General features: G+C 58.4%; 1 protein-coding gene across 1 annotated transcript in view; it reads left to right on the top strand.

Moving 5' to 3' along the window:
• LOC144954730 (DNA-directed RNA polymerase I subunit RPA1-like) overlaps positions 1 to 19,604 on the top strand; it is a gene marked incomplete at its 3' end in the record, with an annotated part of 26,739 nt that extends 7,135 nt beyond the window's left edge. The window contains exons 4-5 of the mRNA XM_078885165.1: positions 18,474 to 18,591; positions 19,547 to 19,604. Of these exons, the coding sequence (XP_078741291.1) occupies positions 18,474 to 18,591; positions 19,547 to 19,604 (176 nt within the window). The remainder of the gene's footprint in view (positions 1 to 18,473; positions 18,592 to 19,546) is intronic.
• Positions 19,605 to 25,603: the final 5,999 nt, after the last annotated feature.

Genomic DNA, 25,603 nt, shown 5'->3' on the forward strand with positions numbered 1-25,603 from the left:
CCACAGAAACACACACAGACACCCACAGCCACCCACAGACACCCACAGCCACCCACAGACACCGACAGAGACCCACAGACACCGACAGAGACCCACAGACCCACAGCCACCCACACAGACCCACAGAGACACACAGAGACACACACAGACTCACAGACACCCACAGAGACACACAGAAACACACACAGACCCACAGACACCCACAGAGACGCAGAGACCCATAGAGACCCACAGAGACCCACACAGACCCACGGAGACCCACAGAGACACACAGAAACACCCACAGACACCCACAGACACCCACAAAGAGACACACAGAAACACCCACAGACACCCACAGACACCCACAGACACCCACAGAGACCCACAGACACCCACAGACACACCCACAGACACCCACAGACACACACAGACACCCACAGATACCCACAGACACCCACAGACACCTACAGACACCCACAGACACCCACAGACACCCACAGACACCCACAGACACCCATAGAGACCCACAGACACCCACAGAGACCCACAGACACCCACAGACACCCACACACACCCACAGACACCCACAGACACCCACAGAGACCCACAGAGACCCACATACACCCACAGACACCCACAGACACCCACAGAGACCCACAGACACCCACAGACACCCACAGACACCCACAGACACCCACAGAGACCCACAGAGACCCACAGACACCCACAGACACCCACAGACACCCACAGACACCCACAGAGACCCACAGAGACCCACAGATACCCACAGACACCCACAGAGACCCACAGACACCCACAGACACCCACAGACACCCACAGAGACCCACAGACACCCACAGACACCCAGAGACACCCACAGACACCCACAGAGACCCACAGAGACCCACAGAGACCCACAGAGACCCACAGACACCCACAGAGACCCACAGAGACCCACAGACACCCACAGACACCCACAGACACCCACAGAAACACATACAGACCCACAGAGATTCACATAAACCCACAGAGATCCACAGACCCACAGAGACACACAGAGACCCACAGAGACCCACAGAGACCCACAGAGACCCACAGACACCCACAGAGATTCACAGAAACCCACAGAGATCCACAGACCCACAGAGACACACATAGACCCACAGAGACCCACAGAGACACACAGAGACCCACAGACACCCACAGACACCCACAGAAACACATACAGACACACAGAGACCCACAGAGATTCACAGAAACCCACAGAGACACACAGAGACCCACAGAGACCCACAGAGAGACAGAGACCCACAGAGACCCACAGAGACCCACAGACACCCACAGAAATACCCACAGACACCCACAGAGATACAGAGAGACACAGCGAGACACAGAGACACACAGAGACACACACAGACTCACAGACACACATAGACACACAGAAACACACACAGACCCACAGACACCCACAGAGACGCAGAGACCCACAGAGACCCACAGAGACACACAGAAACCCACAGACACCCACAGAGACTCACAGAAACACACACAGACTCACATAGACTCACAGAGACCCACAGACACCCACACACACACACACACAGACACACAGAGACACACAGACACACACAGAGACACACAGACACACACAGACACCCACAGACACCCACAGAGACACACAGAGACACACACAGACTCACAGACACCCACACACACACACAGACACACAGAGACACACAGACACGCACAGAGACCCACAGACACCCACAGACACCCACAGACACACACAGAGACACATAGAGACCCACAGGCACCCACAGACACACACAGAGACACACACAGACACCCACAGACACCCACAGAGACACCCACAGACACCCACAGACACCCACAGAGACACACACAGACACATAGAGATCCATAGAGACACAGACATCCACAGACACCAACAGACACCCACAGAGACCCACAGAGACCCACAGAGACCCACAGAGACACACACAGACACCCACAGAGACCCACAGACACCCACAGACACACACAGAGACACACACAGACACCCACAGACACCCACAGAGACACCCACAGACACCCACAGACACCCACAGAGACCCACAGAGACCCACAGAGACCCACACAGACACATAGAGACCCATAGAGACACAGACATCCACAGACACCAACAGACACCCACAGAGACCCACAGAGACCCACAGAGACACACACAGACACCCACAGAGACCCACAGACCCACAGCCACCCACACAGACCCACAGAGACACACACAGACTCACAGACACACATAGACACACAGAAACACACACACACACACAGAGACCCACAGAGACGCAGAGACCCACAGAGACCCATAGAGACACACAGAGACACACAGACACACACAGACACCCACAGAGACTCACAGAAACACACACAGAGACACACAGACTCACATAGACTCACGGAGACCCACAGAGACACACACAGACATACAGAGACCCACAGAGACCCACAGAGACCCACAGACACCCACACACACACACAGACACCCACACACACACACAGACACACAGAGACACACAGACACCCACAGACACACAGAGACACACACAGACACCCTCAGACACCCACAGAGACCTTCAGACACCCACAGAGACTCACTCACAGACACCCACAGAGACCCACAGAGACCCACAGACACCCACAGAGACACCCACAGACACCCACAGACACCCACAGACACCCACAGAGACCCACAGACACCCACAGACACACCCACAGACACCCACAGACACCCACAGACACCCACAGACACCCACAGAGACCCACAGACACCCACAGAGACCCACAGACACCCACAGACACCCACACACACCCACAGACACCCACAGACACCCACAGAGACCCACAGAGACCCACAGACACCCACAGACACCCACAGACACCCACAGACACCCACAGACACCCACAGAGACCCACAGACACCCACAGAGACCCACAGACACCCACAGACACCCACAGACACCCACAGACACCCACAGAGACCCACAGACACCCACAGACACCCACAGACACCCACAGACACTCACAGACACCCACAGACACCCACAGACACCCACAGAGACCCACAGAGACCCACAGAGACCCACAGACACCCACAGACACCCACAGATACCCACAGACACCCACAGATACCCACAGACACCCACAGACACCCACAGACACCCACAGACACTCACAGACACCCACAGACACCCACAGACACCCACAGACACCCACAGAGACCCACAGACACCCACAGACACCCACAGACACCCACAGACACCCACAGATACCCACAGACACCCACAGACACCCACAGACACCCACAGACACCCACAGAGACCCACAGAGACCCACAGACATCCACAGACACCCACAGACACCCACAGAGACACACAGAGACCCACAGAGACCCACAGATACCCACAGATACCCACAGACACACACAGAGACACACAGACACCCACAGACACCCACAGACACCCAAAGACACCCACAGACACCCACAGATACACACAGACACCCAGAGACACCCACAGACACCCACAGATACACACAGACACCCACAGACACCCACAGATACACACAGACACCCACAGACACCCACAGACACCCACAGAGACCCACAGATACACACAGACACCCACAGACACCCACAGACACCCACAGACACCCACAGAGACCCACAGAGACCCACAGACACCCACAGACACCCACAGAGACCCACAGAGACCCACAGACACCCACAGACACCCACAGACACCCACAGACACCCACAGAGACCCACAGAGACCCACAGACACCCACAGACACCCACAGACACACACACAGACCCACAGAGACCCACAGACACCCACAGACACCCACAGAGACCCACAGAGACCCACAGACACCCACAGACACCCACAGACACCCACAGACACCCACAGACACCCACAGACACCCACAGATACCCACAGACACCCACAGACACCCACAGACACCCACAGAGACCCACAGACACCCACAGACACACACAGACACCCACAGACACACACAGAGACCCACATACACCCACAGACACCCACAGACACCCACAGACACCCACAGAGACCCACAGACACCCACAGACACCCACAGACACCCACAGACACCCACAGACACCCACAGACACCCACAGACACCCACAGACACCCACAGACACACCCACAGAGACCCACAGACACCCACAGAGACCCACAGACACCCACAGACACACCCACAGATACCCACAGACACACCCACAGACACCCACAGACACCCACAGACACACCCACAGACACCCACAGACACCCACAGACACCCACAGACACACCCACAGAGACCCACAGACACACCCACAGAGACCCACAGACACACCCACAGAGACCCACAGAGACCCACAGCCACCCACAGAGACCCACAGAGACCCACAGACACCCACAGAGACCCACAGACACCCACAGACACCCACAGCCACCCACAGACACCCACAGACACTCACAGACACCCACAGACACCCACAGACACACACAGAGACCCACAGATACCCACAGACACCAAAGACACCCACAGACACCCACAAACACCCACAGAGACACCCACAGACACCCACAGACACTCACAGACACCCACAGAGACACCCACGGAGACCCACAGACACCCACAGAGACCCACAGACACCCACAGACACCCACAGACACCCACAGAGACCCACAGACACCCACAGACACCCACAGACACCCACAGAGACCCACAGACACTCACAGACACCCACAGACCCCCACACAGACACCCACAGACACCCACAGACACTCACAGACACCCACAGAGACCCACAGACACCCACAGACACCCACAGAGACCCACAGACACCCACAGACACCCACAGACACCCACAGACACCCACAGAGACCCACACACACCCACAGAGACCCACACACACCCACAGACACCCACAGAGACCCACAGACACCCACAGACACCCACAGACACCCACAGAGACCCACAGACACCCACAGAGACCCACAGACACCCACAGAGACCCACAGAGACCCACAGACACTCACAGACACCCACAGACACCCACACAGACACCCACAGACACCCACAGACACTCACAGACACCCACAGAGACCCACAGGCACCCACAGACACCCACAGAGACCCACAGACACCCACAGACACCCACAGATACCCACAGAGACCCACAGACACCCACAGACACCCACAGACACCCACAGAGACCCACACACACCCACAGACACCCACAGAGACCCACAGACACCCACAGACACCCACAGACACCCACAGAGACCCACAGACACCCACAGAGACCCACAGACACCCACAGAGACCCACAGAGACCCACAGATACCCACAGACACCCACAGACACCCACAGACACCCACAGAGACCCACAGACACCCACAGACACCCACAGACACCCACAGAGACCCACAGAGACCCACAGACATCCACAGACACCCACAGAGACCCACAGAGACCCACAGAGACCCACAGACACCCACAGACACCCACAGACACCCACAGAGACCCACAGAGACACCCACAGACACCCACAGACACCCACAGACACCCACAGAGACTCACAGAAACACCCACAGACACCCACAGACACCCACAGACACCCACAGACACCCACAGACACCCACAGACACCCACAGACACACCCACAGAGACCCACAGACACCCACAGAGACCCACAGACACCCACAGACACACCCACAGATACCCACAGACACACCCACAGATACCCACAGACACCCACAGACACACCCACAGACACCCACAGACACCCACAGACACACCCACAGACACCCACAGACACCCACAGACACCCACAGACACACCCACAGACACACCCACAGAGACCCACAGACACACCCACAGAGACCCACAGACACCCACAGACACCCACAGAGACCCACAGACACCCACAGAGACTCACAGACACCCACAGACACCCACAGAGACCCACAGACACCCACAGACACCCACAGAGACCCACAGACACACCCACAGATACCCACAGACACCCACAGACACCCACAGAGACCCACAGACACCCACAGACACCCACAGAAACCCACAGACACACCCACAGAGACCCACAGAGACCCACAGAGACCCACAGAGACACACAGAGACCCACAGAGACACACAGAGACCCACAGAGACCCACACAGAGACCCACAGAGACCCACAGAGACCCACAGAGACACACATAGACCCACAGAAACACACAGAGACCCACAGAGACACACAGAGACACACAGAGACCCAAAGACACCCACAGAAATACCCACAGAGACACACAGAGACCCACAGAGACACACAGAGACCCACAGAGACACACAGAGACCCACAGACACCCACAGAAATACCCACAGAGACCCACACAGAGACCCACAGAGACCCACAGAGACCCACAGAGACCCACAGACACCCACAGACACCACAGACACCCACAGACACCCACACAGACCCACAGAGACACACAGAGACACACACAGACTCACAGACACCCACAGAGACACAGAGACCCACAGAGACCCAGAGATCCACAGAGACCCATAGAGACCCACAGACACCCACAGAGAAACACACAGACCCACAGAGACCCACAGACACCCACAGACACCCACAGAGAAACACAGAGACCCACAGACACCCACAGACACCCACAGACACACACAGAGAAACACACAGACCCACAGACACCCACAGACACCCACAGAGAAACACAGAGACCCACAGACACCCACAGACACCCACAGAGAAACACACAGACCCACAGACACCCACAGACACCCACAGAGAAACACAGAGACCCACAGACACCCACAGACACCCACAGACACACACAGAGAAACACACAGACCCACAGACACCCACAGACACCCACAGAGAAACACAGAGACCCACAGACACCCACAGACACCCACAGACACCCACAGAGAAACACACAGACCCACAGAGACCCACAGACACCCACAGACACCCACAGAGAAACACACAGACCCACAGAGACCCACAGACACACACAGAGAAACACACAGACCCACAGACACCCACAGACACCCACAGAGAAACACAGAGACCCACAGACACCCACAGACACCCACAGACACCCACAGACACCCACAGAGAAACACACAGACCCACAGAGACCCACAGACACCCACAGACACCCACAGAGAAACACACAGACCCACAGAGACCCACAGACACACACAGAGAAACACACAGACCCACAGACACCCACAGACACCCACAGAGAAACACAGAGACCCACAGACACCCACAGAGACCCACAGACACCCACAGAAACCCACAGAGACACACACAGACCCACAGAGACCCACAGAGACCCACAGAGACACACAGAGACCCACAGAGACCCACAGAGACGCACAGAGACCCACAGAGACCCACAGACACCCACAGAGACCCACAGAGACACACAGAGACCCACAGAGACCCACAGACAACCACAGAGACCCACAGACACCCACAGACACCCACAGAGAAACACAGAGACCCACAGACACCCACAGAGACCCACAGACACCCACAGAGACCCACAGACACCCACAGAGACCCACAGACACCCACAGACACCCACATAGAAACACAGACACCCACAGACACCCACAGAGACCCACAGACACCCACAGAGACCCACAGACACCCACAGAAACCCACAGAGACACACACAGACCCACAGACACCCACAGAGACCCACAGAGACCCACAGACACCCACAGAGACCCACAGACACCCACAGACACCCACAGAGAAACACAGAGACCCACAGACACCCACAGAGACCCACAGACACCCACAGAGACCCACAGACACCCACAGAGACCCACAGACACCCACAGACACCCACAGAGAAACACAGACACCCACAGACACCCACAGAGACCCACAGACACCCACAGACACACAGAGACCCACAGACACCCACAGAGACCCACAGATACCCACAGACCCCCACAGACACCCACAGAGACCCACAGACACTCACAGACACCCACAGAGACCCACAGAGACCCACAGAGAAACACAGAGACCCACAGACACCCACAGAGACCCACAGAGACCCACAGACACCCACAGAGAAACACAGAGACCCACAGACACCCACAGAGACCCACAGACACACACAGAGACCCACAGACACCCACAGACACCCACAGAGACCCACACAGAAACCCACAGACACCCACAGAGACCCACAGACACTCACAGACACCCACAGACACCCACACAGACACCCACAGACAACCACAGACACTCACAGACACCCACAGAGACCCACAGACACCCACAGACACCCACAGACACCCACAGAGACCCACAGACACCCACAGACACCCACAGACACCCACAGACACCCACAGAGACCCACAGACACCCACAGAGACCCACAGATACCCACAGACACCCACAGACACCCACAGACACCCACAGAGACCCACAGACACCCTCAGACACCCACAGAGACCCACAGACACCCACAGATACCCACAGAGACCCACAGAGACCCACAGACACCCACAGACACCCACAGAGACCCACAGAGACCCACAGACATCCACAGACACCCACAGACACCCACAGAGACACACAGAGACCCACAGAGACCCACAGACACCCACAGAGACCCACAGACACCCACAGACACCCACAGACACCCACAGACACTCACAGACACCCACAGACACCCACAGACACCCACAGACACCCACAGAGACCCACAGACACCCACAGACACCCACAGATACACACAGACACCCACAGACACCCACAGATACACACAGACACCCACAGACACCCACAGACACCCACAGAGACCCACAGATACACACAGACACCCACAGACACCCACAGACACCCACAGAGACCCACAGAGACCCACAGACACCCACAGACACCCACAGAGACCCACAGAGACCCACAGACACCCACAGACACCCACAGACACCCACAGACACCCACAGACACACACAGAGACCCACAGAGACCCACAGACACCCACAGACACCCACAGACACACACACAGACCCACAGAGACCCACAGACACCCACAGACACACACAGAGACCCACAGACACCCACAGACACCCACAGACACCCACAGACACCCACAGACACCCACAGATACCCACAGACACCCACAGACACCCACAGACACCCACAGAGACCCACAGACACCCACAGACACACACAGACACCCACAGACACCCACAGACACACACAGAGACCCACATACACCCACAGACACCCACAGACACCCACAGAGACCCACAGACACCCACAGACACCCACAGACACCCACAGACACCCACAGAGACCCACAGACACCCACAGACACCCACAGAGACCCACAGACACCCACAGACACCCACAGACACCCACAGACACCCACAGACACCCACAGACACCCACAGACACACCCACAGAGACCCACAGACACCCACAGAGACCCACAGACACCCACAGAGACCCACAGACACCCACAGAGACCCACAGACACCCACAGACACACCCACAGATACCCACAGACACACCCACAGACACCCACAGACACCCACAGACACACCCACAGACACCCACAGACACCCACAGACACCCACAGAGACACACAGAGACCCACAGAGAAACACAGAGACCCACAGACACCCACAGAGACCCACAGAGACCCACAGACACCCACAGAGAAACACAGAGACCCACAGACACCCACAGAGACCCACAGACACACACAGAGACCCACAGACACCCACAGACACCCACAGAGACCCACACAGAAACCCACAGACACCCACAGAGACCCACAGACACTCACAGACACCCACAGACACCCACACAGACACCCACAGACACCCACAGACACTCACAGACACCCACAGAGACCCACAGACACCCACAGACACCCACAGACACCCACAGAGACCCACAGACACCCACAGACACCCACAGACACCCACAGACACCCACAGAGACCCACAGACACCCACAGAGACCCACAGATACCCACAGACACCCACAGACACCCACAGACACCCACAGAGACCCACAGACACCCTCAGACACCCACAGAGACCCACAGACACCCACAGATACCCACAGAGACCCACAGAGACCCACAGACACCCACAGACACCCACAGAGACCCACAAAGACCCACAGACATCCACAGACACCCACAGACACCCACAGAGACACACAGAGACCCACAGAGACCCACAGACACCCACAGAGACCCACAGACACCCACAGACACCCACAGACACCCACAGACACTCACAGACACCCACAGACACCCACAGACACCCACAGACACCCACAGAGACCCACAGACACCCACAGACACCCACAGATACACACAGACACCCACAGACACCCACAGATACACACAGACACCCACAGACACCCACAGACACCCACAGAGACCCACAGATACACACAGACACCCACAGACACCCACAGACACCCACAGAGACCCACAGAGACCCACAGACACCCACAGACACCCACAGAGACCCACAGAGACCCACAGACACCCACAGACACCCACAGACACCCACAGACACCCACAGACACACACAGAGACCCACAGAGACCCACAGACACCCACAGACACCCACAGACACACACACAGACCCACAGAGACCCACAGACACCCACAGACACACACAGAGACCCACAGACACCCACAGACACCCACAGACACCCACAGACACCCACAGACACCCACAGATACCCACAGACACCCACAGACACCCACAGACACCCACAGAGACCCACAGACACCCACAGACACACACAGACACCCACAGACACCCACAGACACACACAGAGACCCACATACACCCACAGACACCCACAGACACCCACAGAGACCCACAGACACCCACAGACACCCACAGACACCCACAGACACCCACAGAGACCCACAGACACCCACAGACACCCACAGAGACCCACAGACACCCACAGACACCCACAGACACCCACAGACACCCACAGACACCCACAGACACCCACAGACACACCCACAGAGACCCACAGACACCCACAGAGACCCACAGACACCCACAGAGACCCACAGACACCCACAGACACACCCACAGATACCCACAGACACACCCACAGACACCCACAGACACCCACAGACACACCCACAGACACCCACAGACACCCACAGACACCCACAGACACACCCACAGAGACCCACAGACACACCCACAGAGACCCACAGACACACCCACAGAGACCCACAGAGACCCACAGCCACCCACAGAGACCCACAGAGACCCACAGACACCCACAGAGACCCACAGACACCCACAGACACCCACAGCCACCCACAGACACCCACAGACACTCACAGACACCCACAGACACCCACAGACACACACAGAGACCCACAGATACCCACAGACACCAAAGACACCCACAGACACCCACAAACACCCACAGAGACACCCACAGACACCCACAGACACTCACAGACACCCACAGAGACACCCACGGAGACCCACAGACACCCACAGAGACCCACAGACACCCACAGACACCCACAGACACCCACAGAGACCCACAGACACCCACAGACACCCACAGACACCCACAGACACCCACAGACACTCACAGACACCCACAGACCCCCACACAGACCCCCACACAGACACCCACAGACACTCACAGACACCCACAGAGACCCACAGACACCCACAGACACCCACAGAGACCCACAGACACCCACAGACACCCACAGACACCCACAGAGACCCACACACACCCACAGAGACCCACACACACCCACAGACACCCACAGAGACCCACAGACACCCACAGACACCCACAGACACCCACAGAGACCCACAGACACCCACAGAGACCCACAGACACCCACAGAGACCCACAGAGACGCACAGACACTCACAGACACCCACAGACACCCACACAGACACCCACAGACACCCACAGACACTCACAGACACCCACAGAGACCCACAGACACCCACAGACACCCACAGAGACCCACAGACACCCACAGACACCCACAGATACCCACAGAGACCCACAGACACCCACAGACACCCACAGACACCCACAGAGACCCACACACACCCACAGACACCCACAGAGACCCACAGACACCCACAGACACCCACAGACACCCACAGAGACCCACAGACACCCACAGAGACCCACAGACACCCACAGAGACCCACAGATACCCACAGACACCCACAGAGACCCACAGACACCCACAGACACCCACAGACACCCACAGAGACCCACAGACACCCACAGACACCCACAGACACCCACAGAGACCCACAGAGACCCACAGAGACCCACAGAGACCCACAGACACCCACAGAGACCCACAGAGACCCACAGAGACCCACAGACACCCACAGACACCCACAGAGACCCACAGAGACACCCACAGACACCCACAGACACCCACAGACACCCACAGAGACTCACAGAAACACCCACAGACACCCACAGACACCCACAGACACCCACAGACACCCACAGACACACCCACAGAGACCCACAGACACCCACAGAGACCCACAGACACCCACAGACACACCCACAGATACCCACAGACACACCCACAGATACCCACAGACACCCACAGACACACCCACAGACACCCACAGACACCCACAGACACACCCACAGACACCCACAGACACACCCACAGACACCCACAGACACCCACAGACACCCACAGACACACCCACAGACACACCCACAGAGACCCACAGACACACCCACAGAGACCCACAGACACCCACAGACACCCACAGAGACCCACAGACACCCACAGAGACTCACAGACACCCACAGACACCCACAGAGACCCACAGACACCCACAGACACCCACAGAGACCCACAGACACACCCACAGATACCCACAGACACCCACAGACACCCACAGAGACCCACAGACACCCACAGACACCCACAGAAACCCACAGACACACCCACAGAGACCCACAGAGACCCACAGAGACCCACAGAGACCCACAGAGACCCACAGAGACACACAGAGACCCATAGAGACACACAGAGACCCACAGAGACCCACACAGAGACCCACAGAGACCCACAGAGACCCACAGAGACACACATAGACCCACAGAGACACACAGAGACCCACAGAGACACACAGAGACACACAGAGACCCAAAGACACCCACAGAAATACCCACAGAGACACACAGAGACCCACAGAGACCCACAGAGACACACAGAGACCCACAGAGACACACAGAGACCCACAGACACCCACAGAAATACCCACAGAGACCCACACAGAGACCCACAGAGACCCACAGAGACCCACAGAGACCCACAGACACCCACAGACACCACAGACACCCACAGACACCCACACAGACCCACAGAGACACACAGAGACACACACAGACTCACAGACACCCACAGAGACACAGAGACCCACAGAGACCCAGAGATCCACAGAGACCCATAGAGACCCACAGACACCCACAGAGAAACACACAGACCCACAGAGACCCACAGACACCCACAGACACCCACAGAGAAACACAGAGACCCACAGACACCCACAGACACCCACAGACACACACAGAGAAACACACAGACCCACAGACACCCACAGACACCCACAGAGAAACACAGAGACCCACAGACACCCACAGACACCCACAGAGAAACACACAGACCCACAGACACCCACAGACACCCACAGAGAAACACAGAGACCCACAGACACCCACAGACACCCACAGACACACACAGAGAAACACACAGACCCACAGACACCCACAGACACCCACAGAGAAACACAGAGACCCACAGACACCCACAGACACCCACAGACACCCACAGAGAAACACACAGACCCACAGAGACCCACAGACACCCACAGACACCCACAGAGAAACACACAGACCCACAGAGACCCACAGACACACACAGAGAAACACACAGACCCACAGACACCCACAGAGAAACACAGAGACCCACAGACACCCACAGACACCCACAGACACCCACAGAGAAACACACAGACCCACAGAGACCCACAGACACCCACAGACACCCACAGAGAAACACACAGACCCACAGAGACCCACAGACACACACAGAGAAACACACAGACCCACAGACACCCACAGACACCCACAGAGAAACACAGAGACCCACAGACACCCACAGAGACCCACAGACACCCACAGAAACCCACAGAGACACACACAGACCCACAGAGACCCACAGAGACCCACAGAGACACACAGAGACCCACAGAGACCCACAGAGACGCACAGAGACCCACAGAGACCCACAGACACCCACAGAGACCCACAGAGACACACAGAGACCCACAGAGACCCACAGACACCCACAGAGACCCACAGACACCCACAGACACCCACAGAGAAACACAGAGACCCACAGACACCCACAGAGACCCACAGACACCCACAGAGACCCACAGACACCCACAGAGACCCACAGACACCCACAGACACCCACAGAGAAACACAGACACCCACAGACACCCACAGAGACCCACAGACACCCACAGAGACCCACAGACACCCACAGAAACCCACAGAGACACACACAGACCCACAGACACCCACAGAGACCCACAGAGACCCACAGACACCCACAGAGACCCACAGACACCCACAGACACCCACAGAGAAACACAGAGACCCACAGACACCCACAGAGACCCACAGACACCCACAGAGACCCACAGACACCCACAGAGACCCACAGACACCCACAGACACCCACAGAGAAACACAGACACCCACAGACACCCACAGAGACCCACAGACACCCACAGACACACAGAGACCCACAGACACCCACAGAGACCCACAGATACCCACAGACCCCCACAGACACCCACAGAGACCCACAGACACTCACAGACACCCACAGAGACCCACAGAGACCCACAGAGAAACACAGAGACCCACAGACACCCACAGACACCCACAGAGACCCACAGAGACCCACAGACACCCACAGAGAAACACAGAGACCCACAGACACCCACAGAGACCCACAGACACACACAGAGACCCACAGACACCCACAGACACCCACAGAGACCCACACAGAAACCCACAGACACCCACAGAGACCCACAGACACTCACAGACACCCACAGACACCCACACAGACACCCACAGACACCCACAGACACTCACAGACACCCACAGAGACCCACAGACACCCACAGACACCCACAGAGACCCACAGACACCCACAGAGACCCACAGACACCCACAGACACCCACAGACACCCACAGAGACCCACAGACACCCTCAGACACCCACAGAGACCCACAGACACCCACAGATACCCACAGAGACCCACAGAGACCCACAGACACCCACAGACACCCACAGACACCCACAGAGACCCACACACACCCACAGACACCCACAGAGACCCACAGACACCCACAGACACCCACAGACACCCACAGAGACCCACAGACACCCACAGAGACCCACAGACACCCACAGAGACCCACAGAGACCCACAGATACCCACAGACACCCACAGAGACCCACAGACACCCACAGACACCCACAGACACCCACAGAGACCCACAGACACCCACAGACACCCACAGAGACCCACAGAGACCCACAGACACCCACAGACACCCACAGAGACCCACAGAGACCCACAGACACCCACAGACACCCACAGAGACTCACAGAAACACCCACAGACACCCACAGACACCCACAGACACCCACAGACACCCACAGACACCCACAGACACACCCACAGAGACCCACAGACACCCACAGAGACCCACAGACACCCACAGACACACCCACAGATACCCACAGACACACCCACAGATACCCACAGACACCCACAGACACACCCACAGACACACCCACAGACACCCACAGACACCCACAGACACACCCACAGACACCCACAGACACCCACAGACACCCACAGACACACCCACAGAGACCCACAGACACCCACAGACACCCACAGACACCCACAGAGACCCACAGAGACCCACAGACACCCACAGACACCCACAGACACCCACAGAGACCCACAGAGACACCCACAGACACCCACAGACACCCACAGAGACTCACAGAAACACCCACAGACACCCACAGACACCCACAGACACCCACAGACACCCACAGACACACCCACAGAGACCCACAGACACCCACAGAGACCCACAGACACCCACAGACACACCCACAGATACCCACAGACACACCCACAGATACCCACAGACACACCCACAGATACCCACAGACACCCACAGACACACCCACAGACACCCACAGACACCCACAGACACACCCACAGACACCCACAGACACCCACAGACACCCACAGACACACCCACAGAGACCCACAGACACACCCACAGAGACCCACAGACACACCCACAGAGACCCACAGACACCCACAGAGACCCACAGACACCCACAGAGACCCACAGACACCCACAGACACCCACAGAGACCCACAGACACCCACAGAGACCCACAGACACTCACAGAGACACCCACAGAGACTCACAGAGACCCACAGACACCCACAGACACCCACAGAGACCCACAGACACACCCACAGATACCCACAGACACCCACAGACACCCACAGAGACCCACAGACACCCACAGACACCCACAGAGACCCACAGACACACCCACAGAGACCCACAGAGACCCACAGAGACCCACAGAGACACACAGAGACCCACAGAGACACACAGAGACCCACAGAGACCCACACAGAGACCCACAGAGACCCACAGAGACCCACAGAGACACACATAGACCCACAGAGACACACAGAAACCCACAGAGACACACAGAGACACACAGAGACCCACAGACACCCACAGAAATACCCACAGAGACACGCAGAGACCCACAGAGACCCACAGAGACACACAGAGACCCACAGAGACACACAGAGACTCACAGACACCCACAGAAATACCCACAGAGACCCACACAGAGACCCACAGAGACCCACAGAGACCCACAGACACCCACAGACACCACAGACACCCACAGACACCCACACAGACCCACAGAGACACACAGAGACACACACAGACTCACAGACACCCACAGAGACACAGAGACCCACAGAGACCCAGAGATCCACAGAGACCCATAGAGACCCACAGACACCCACAGAGAAACACACAGACCCACAGAGACCCACAGACACCCACAGAGACCCACAGACACCCACAGACACCCACAGAGAAACACAGAGACCCACAGACACCCACAGAGACCCACAGACACCCACAGAAACCCACAGAGACACACACAGACCCACAGAGACCCACAGACACCCACAGAGACCCACACAGAAACCCACAGACACCCACAGAGACCCACAGAGACACACAGAGATCCACAGAAACAGACACCCAGACACCCACAGACACCCACAGACACCCACAGAGACCCACAGACACTCAGAGACCCACAGACACACCCACAGACACCCACAGACACCCACAGACACCCACAGACACCCACAGACACACCCACAGACACCCACAGACACCCACAGACACCCACAGACACACCCACAGCCACCCATAGACACCCACAGACACACCCACAGCCACCCACAGACACACCCACAGACACCCACAGACACACCCACACACCCACAGCCACCCACAGACACCCACAGACACCCACAGAAACCCACAGACACCCACAGACACACCCACAGACACCCACACACCCACAGCCACCCACAGCCACCCACAGACACACCCACAGACACCCACAGACACACCCACACACCCACAGCCACCCACAGACACCCACAGACACCCACAGAAACCCACAGACACCCACAGACACACCCACAGACACCCACAGCCACCCACAGACACACCCACAGACACCCACAGACACACCCACACACACCCACAGACACACCCACACACCCACAGCCACCCACAGACACCCACAGACACCCACAGACACCCACAGAAACCCACAGACACCCACAAACACACCCACAGACATCCACAGACACCCACAGACACACCCACAGACACACCCACAGACACACCCACAGACACACCCACAGCCACCCACAGACACACCCACAGACACCCCCACAGCCACCCACAGCCACACCCACAGCCACACCCACAGACACCCACAGCCACACCCACAGACACACCCACAGCCACCCCCACAGACTTTGTGTCTCACCCCTTAGAGGCCCGTGACCTCCCCGCCGTGACCCCGCCGTGACCTCCCCGCCGTGACCCCGCCGTGACCCCGCCGTGACCCCGCCGGTCTCTCTCTCCCTCTCTGTCCGCAATCCGCGCGGCGCCGGCAGCTTCATCCGACACCTACTTGAGCTCATCAAGCGCAAGAGCGCGGCGCTCGCAAACAGCCGAACGATGGGGACGCAGCGAGCCACGCGGAGCGGTGACGCTGTAGGAGGTGGTGCAGAGGTGGGTATTATACACTATACACTACACTATACACTACACTATACACTACACTATACACTACAAGAGCGCGGCGCTCGCAAACAGCCAAGCGATGGGGACGCAGCGAGCCACGCGGAGCGGTGACGCACTAGGGGGTGGTGCAGAGGTGGGTATTATACACTATACACTACACTATACACTACACTATACACTACACTATACACTACACTATACACTACAAGAGCGCGGCGCTCGCAAACAGCCAAGCGATGGGGACGCAGCGAGCCACGCGGAGCGGTGACGCACTAGGGGGTGGTGCAGAGGTATTGTACATTATACACTACACTATACACTACACTATACACTACACTATACACTACACTATACACTACACTATACACTACACTATACACTACACTACACACTACACTATACACTACACTATACACTACACACTACACTACACTATACACTACACTATACACTACACTATACACTACACTATACACTACACTACACACTACACTATACACTACACACTGCACTACACACTACACACTACACTATACACTACACTATACACTACACTATACACTACACACTACACTACACTATACACTACACTATACACTACACTATACACTACACTATACACTACACTACACACTACACTATACACTACACTATACACTACACACTACACTACACTATACACTACACTATACACTACACTATACACTACACTATACACTACACTACACACTACACTATACACTACACACTGCACTACACACTACACACTACACTATACACTACACTATACACTACACTACACACTACACTACACACTACACTACACACTGCACTACACACTACACACTACACTACACTATACACTACACTATACACTACACTATACACTACACTATACACTACACACTACACCAACCTGTTTGACCTTGCCCCTTGCCTGCAGGATGACGATGACGATGGTGGTGATGGTGGTGATGGTGGTGGTGGTGATGGTGGTGATGGTGGGGGTGGTGATGGTGGTGGTGGTGATGGTGGCGAGGCTGATGAGGGTGATGCCGATGCTACGGATCAGCGGTCGCGGGCCAAGAGGGAGGAGGAGGTTTGTCTCCCCATGTCTCTCTCCCCTTGTCTCTCTCCCCGTGTCTGTCTCTCTCCCCGTGTCTCTCTCCCCGTGTCTCTCTCCCCGTGTCTCTCTCCCCGTGTCTCTCTCCCCGTGTCTCTCTCTCTCCCCGTGTCTCTCTCTCTCCCCGTGTCTCTCTCTCTCCCCGTGTCTCTCTCCCCCTGTCTCTCTCTCCGTGTCTCTCTCCCCGTGTCTCTCTCTCTCTCACCGTGTCTCTCTCTCCCCGTGTCTCTCTCTCTCTCACCGTGTCTCACAGTGTCTCTCTCCCCGTGTCTCTCTCTCTCTCCCCGTGTCTCTCTCCCCGTGTCTGTCTCTCCCCGTGTCTCTCCCCGTGTCTCTCTCCCCGTGTCTCTCTCTCCGTGTCTCTCTCTCCCCGTGTCTCTCTCCCCCCGTGTCTCTCTCCCCGTGTCTCTCTCTCTCCCCCCGTGTCTCTCTCTCTCACCGTGTCTCTCTCACCGTATCTCTCTCACCGTGTCTCTCTCCCCGTGTCTCTCTCCCCGTGTCTCTCTCTCTCCCCGTGTCTCTCTCTCTCACCGTGTCTCTCTCACCGTATCTCTCTCACCGTGTCTCTCTCCCCGTGTCTCTCTCCCCGTGTCTCTCTCTCTCCCCGTGTCTCTCTCACCGTGTCTCTCTCCCCGTGTCTCTCTCCCCGTGTCTCTCTCTCTCACCGTGTCTCTCTCCCCGTGTCTCTCTCCCCGTGTCTCTCTCTCCGTGTCTCTCTCTCCCCGTGTCTCTCTCTCCCCGTGTCTCTCTCCCCCCGTGTCTCTCTCCCCGTGTCTCTCTCTCTCCCCCCGTGTCTCTCTCTCTCACCGTGTCTCTCTCACCGTGTCTCTCTCCCCGTGTCTCTCTCTCCCCGTGTCTCTCTCTCCCCGTGTCTCTCTCCCCGTGTCTCTCTCCACGTGTCTCTCTCCCCGTGTCTCTCTCTCCCCGTGTCTCTCTCCCCGTGTCTCTCTCCCCGTGTCTCTCTCTCCCCGTGTCTCTCTCTCCCCGTGTCTCTCTCTCCCCGTGTCTCTCTCTCCCCGTGTCTCTCTCTCTCCCCGTGTCTCTCTCCCCGTGTGTCTCTCTCTCACCGTGTCTCTCTCCCCGTGTCTCTCTCCCCGTGTCTCTCTCCCCCCCCCCCCCCCCCGTGTCTCTCTCCCCCTGTCTCTCTCCCCGTGTCTCTCCGTGTCTCTCTCCCCCCCATGTCTGCCCCCCCCCGTGTCTCTCTCCCCATGTCTCACCGTGTCTCTCTCCCCATGTCTCACCGTGTCTCTCTCCCCGTATCTCTCTCCCCGTGTCTCTCTCTCTCTCCCCGTGTCTCTCCCCGTGTCTCTCTCCCCGTGTCTCTCTCTCCCGTGTCTCTCTCCCCGTGTCTCTCTCCCCGTGTCTCTCTCACCCTGTGTCTCTCCCCGTGTCTCTCTCTCCCGTATCTCTCTCCCCGTGTCTCTCTCTCTCTCCCCGTGTCTCTCCCCGTGTCTCTCTCTCCCGTGTCTCTCTCCCCGTGTCTCTCTCTCCCCGTGTCTCTCTCCCCATGTCTCTCTCTCCCCGTGTCTCTCTCCCCGTGTCTCTCTCTCCCCGTGTCTCTCTCCCCGTGTCTCTCCCCCCGTGTCTCTCCCCGTCTGTCTTTCCCCGTGTCTCTCCCCGTGTCTCTCTCTCTCTCCCCGTGTCTCTCCCCGTGTCTCTCTCCCCGTGTCTCTCTCTCCCGTGTCTCTCTCCCCGTGTCTCTCTCTCCCCGTGTCTCTCTCCCCATGTCTCTCTCTCCCCGTGTCTCTCTCCCCGTGTCTCTCTCTCCCCGTGTCTCTCTCCCCGTGTCTCTCTCCCCGTGTCTCTCTCTCCCCGTGTCTCTCTCCCCGTGTCTCTCTCCCTGTGTCTCTCTCCCCGTGTCTCCCTCCCCGTGTCTCTCTCCCCGTGTCTCTCTCCCCGTGTCTCTCTCTCCCCCTGTCTCTCCCCCCGTGTCTCTTTCCCCGTGTCTCTCTCCCCGTGTCTCTCTCCCCGTTTCTCCCTCCCCGTGTCTCTCCCCCCGTGTCTCTTTCCCCGTGTCTCTCTCCCCGTGTCTCTCTCTCCCCGTGTCTCTCCCCCCGTGTCTCTTTCCCCGTGTCTCTCTCCCCGTGTCTCTCTCTCCCCGTGTCTCTTTCCCCGTGTCTCTCTCCCCGTGTCTCTCTCTCCCCGTGTCTCTCTCCCCGTGTCTCTCTCTCCCCGTGTCTCTCCCCCCGTGTCTCTTTCCCCGTGTCTCTCTCCCCGTGTCTCTCTCTCCCCGTGTCTCTCCCCCCGTGTCTCTTTCCCCGTGTCTCTCTCTCCCCGTGTCTCTCTCCCCGTGTCTCTCTCACCCTGTGTCTCTCCCCGTGTCTCTCTCTCCCCGTGTCTCTCTCCCCGTATCTCTCTCCCCGTGTCTCTCTCTCTCTCTTCCCGTGTCTCTCTCTCCCCGTGTCTCTCCCCGTGTCTCTCTCCCCGTGTCTCTCTCCCCGTGTCTCTCTCTCCCCGTGTCTCTCCCCCCGTGTCTCTTTCCCCGTGTCTCTCTCCCCGTGTCTCTCTCCCCGTGTCTCTCCCCGTGTCTCTCACCCCGTGTCTCTCTCCCCGTGTCTCTCTCCCCGTTTCTCCCTCCCCGTGTCTCTCTCCCCGTGTCTCTCTCCCCGTGTCTCTCTCCCCGTGTCTCTCTCCCCGTGTCTCTCTCCCCGTGTCTCTCTCCCCGCGTCTCTCTCCCCGTGTCTCTCTCCCCGTGTCTCTCTCCCCGTGTCTCTCTCCCCGTGTCTCTCTCCCCGTGTCTCTCTCCCCGTGTCTCTCTCCCCGTGTCTCTCTCTCCCCGTGTCTCTCTCCCCGTGTCTCTCTCCCCGTGTCTCTCTCCCCGTGTCTCCCCCCTCTCCGTGTCTCTCTCCCCGTGTCTCTCTCCCCGTGTCTCTCTCCCCGTGTCTCCCCCCTCCCCGTGTCTCTCTCCCCGTGTCTCTCCCCCCGTGTCTCTCTCCCCGTGTCTCTCTCCCTGTGTCTCTCTCCCCGTGTCTCTTTCACCCCGTGTCTCTCTCCCCGTGTCTCCCCCCTCCGCGCGTCTCTTTCCCCGTGTCTCTCCGTGTCTCTCCCCGTGTCTCTCTCCCCGTGTCTCTTTTCCCCGTGTCTCTCTCTCCCCGTGTCTCTCCCCCCGTGTCTCTTTCCCCGTGTCTCTCTCCCCGTGTCTCTTTCCCCGTGTCTCTCTCCCCGTGTCTCTCCCCGTGTCTCTCTCCCCGTGTCTCTCTCCCCGTGTCTCTCTCACCCTGTGTCTCTCCCCGTGTCTCTCTCTCCCCGTATCTCTCTCCCCGTGTCTCTCTCCCGGTGTCTCTCTCCCCGTGTCTCTCTCCCCGTGTCTCTCTCCCCGTGTCTCTCTCCCCGTGTCTCTCTCCCCGTGTCTCTCTCCCCGTGTCTCTCTCCCCGTGTCTCTCTCCCCGTGTCTCTTTCCCCGTGTCTCTCTCCCCGTGTCTCTCTCCCCGTGTCTCTCTCCCCGTGTCTCTCTCACCCTGTGTCTCTCCCCGTGTCTCTCTCTCCCCGTGTCTCTCTCCCCGTATCTCTCTCCCCGTGTCTCTCCCCGTGTCTCTCCCCGTGTCTCTCTCCCCGTGTCTCTCTTCCCGTGTCTCTTTTCCCGTGTCTCTCTCCCCGTGTCTCTCTCTCTCTCCCCGTGTCTCTCCCCGTGTCTCTCCCCCCGTGTCTCTCTCCCCGTGTCTCTCTCCCCGTGTCTCTCTCCCCGTGTCTCTCTCCCCGTGTCTCTCCCCCCGTGTCTCTTTCCCCGTGTCTCTCTCCCCGTGTCTCTATCCCCGTGTCTCTCTCCCCGTGTCTCTCCCCGTGTCTCTCCCCCCGTGTCTCTCTCTCCCCGTGTCTCTCTCCCCGTGTCTCTCTCCCCGTGTCTCTCTCCCCGTGTCTCTTTTCCCCGTGCCTCTCTCTCCCCGTGTCTCTCTCTCCCCGTGTCTCTCTCCCCGCGTCTCTCTCCCCGTGTCTCTCTCCCCGTGTCTCTCTCCCCGTGTCTCTCTCCCCGTGTCTCTCTCCCCGTGTCTCTTTCCCCGTGTCTCTCTCCCCGTGTCTCTCCCCGTGTCTCTCCCCCCGTGTCTCTCTCTCCCCGTGTCTCTCTCCCCGTGTCTCTCTCTCCCCGTGTCTCTCTCCCCGTGTCTCTCTCCCCGTGTCTCTCTCTCCCCGTGTCTCTCTCCCCGCGTCTCTCTCCCCGTGTCTCTCTCCCCGTGTCTCTCTCCCCGTGTCTCTCTCCCCGTGTCTCTCTCCCCGTGTCTCTCTCTCTCCGTGTCTCTCTCCCCGTGTCTCTCTCTCTCCCCGTGTCTCTCTCCCCGTGTCTCTCTCACCGTATCTCTCTCCCCATGTCTCTCTCCCCGTGTCTCTCTCTCTCTCCCCGTGTCTCTCTCTCCCCGTGTCTCTCTCCCCGTGTCTCTCTCCCCGTGTCTCTCTCCCCGTGTCTCTCTCCCCGTGTCTCTCTCCCCGTGTCTCTCCCCGTGTCTCTCTCCCCGTGTCTCTCTCCCCGTGTCTCTCTCCCCGTGTCTCTCTCTCCCCGTGTCTCTCTCTCTCTCCCCGTGTCTCTCACTCTCTCCCCGTGTCTCTCTCTCTCCCCGTGTCTCTCTCTCTCCCCGTGTCTCTCTCTCTCCCCGTGTCTCTCTCCCCGTGTCTCTCCCCGTGTCTCTCTCCCCGTGTCTCTCTCCCCGTGTCTCTCTCTCTCCCCGTGTCTCTCTCCCCGTGTCTCTCTCCCCGTGTCTCTCTCCCCGTGTCTCTCTCCCCGTGTCTCTCTCCCCGTGTCTCTCTCCCCGTGTCTCTTTCCCCGTGTCTCTCTCCCCGTGTCTCTCCCCGTGTCTCTCCCCCCGTGTCTCTCTCTCCCCGTGTCTCTCTCCCCGTGTCTCTCTCTCCCCGTGTCTCTCTCCCCGTGTCTCTCTCCCCGTGTCTCTCTCCCCGTGTCTCTCTCTCCCCGTGTCTCTCTCCCCGCGTCTCTCTCCCCGTGTCTCTCTCCCCGTGTCTCTCTCCCCGTGTCTTTCTCCCCGTGTCTCTCTCCCCGTGTCTCTCTCCCCGTGTCTCTCTCTCTCCGTGTCTCTCTCCCCGTGTCTCTCTCTCTCCCCGTGTCTCTCTCCCCGTGTCTCTCTCACCGTATCTCTCTCCCCATGTCTCTCTCCCCGTGTCTCTCTCTCTCTCCCCGTGTCTCTCTCTCCCCGTGTCTCTCTCCCCGTGTCTCTCTCCACGTGTCTCTCTCCCCGTGTCTCTCTCCCCGTGTCTCTCTCCCCGTGTCTCTCCCCGTGTCTCTCTCTCCCCGTGTCTCTCTCCCCGTGTCTCTCTCCCCGTGTCTCTCTCCCCGTGTCTCTCTCCCCGTGTCTCTCTCCCCGTGTCTCTCTCCCCGTGTCTCTCTCCCCGTGTCTCTCTCTCCCCGTGTCTCTCTCTCTCTCCCCGTGTCTCTCACTCTCTCCCCGTGTCTCTCTCTCTCCCCGTGTCTCTCTCTCTCCCCGTGTCTCTCTCCCCGTGTCTCTCTCCCCGTGTCTCTCTCCCCGTGTCTCTCTCCCCGTGTCTCTCTCTCTCCCCGTGTCTCTCTCCCCGTGTCTCTCTCCCCGTGTCTCTCTCCCCGTGTCTCTCTCCCCGTGTCTCTCTCCCCGTGTCTCTCTCCGTGTCTCTCTCTCCCCGTGTCTCTCTCCCCGTCTCTCTCTCCCCGTTTCTCTCTCCCCGTGTCTCCCTCCCCGTGTCTCTCTCCCCGTGTCTCTTTCCCCGTGTCTCTCTCCCCGTGTCTCTTTTCCCCGTGTCTCTCTCTCCCCGTGTCTCTCTCCCCGTGTCTTTCTCCCCGTGTCTCTCTCTCCCTGTGTCTCTCTCCCCGTGTCTCTCTCCTCGCGTCTCTCTCCCCGTGTCTCCCCCCTCCCCGTGTCTCTCCCCCCGTGTCTCTCTCCCCGTGTCTCTCCCCCCGTGTCT

The sequence above is a fragment of the Lampetra fluviatilis genome, unplaced genomic scaffold, assembly GCF_964198595.1.
Source record: "Lampetra fluviatilis unplaced genomic scaffold, kcLamFluv1.1 SCAFFOLD_885, whole genome shotgun sequence".
Lineage (NCBI taxonomy): Eukaryota > Metazoa > Chordata > Hyperoartia > Petromyzontiformes > Petromyzontidae > Lampetra > Lampetra fluviatilis.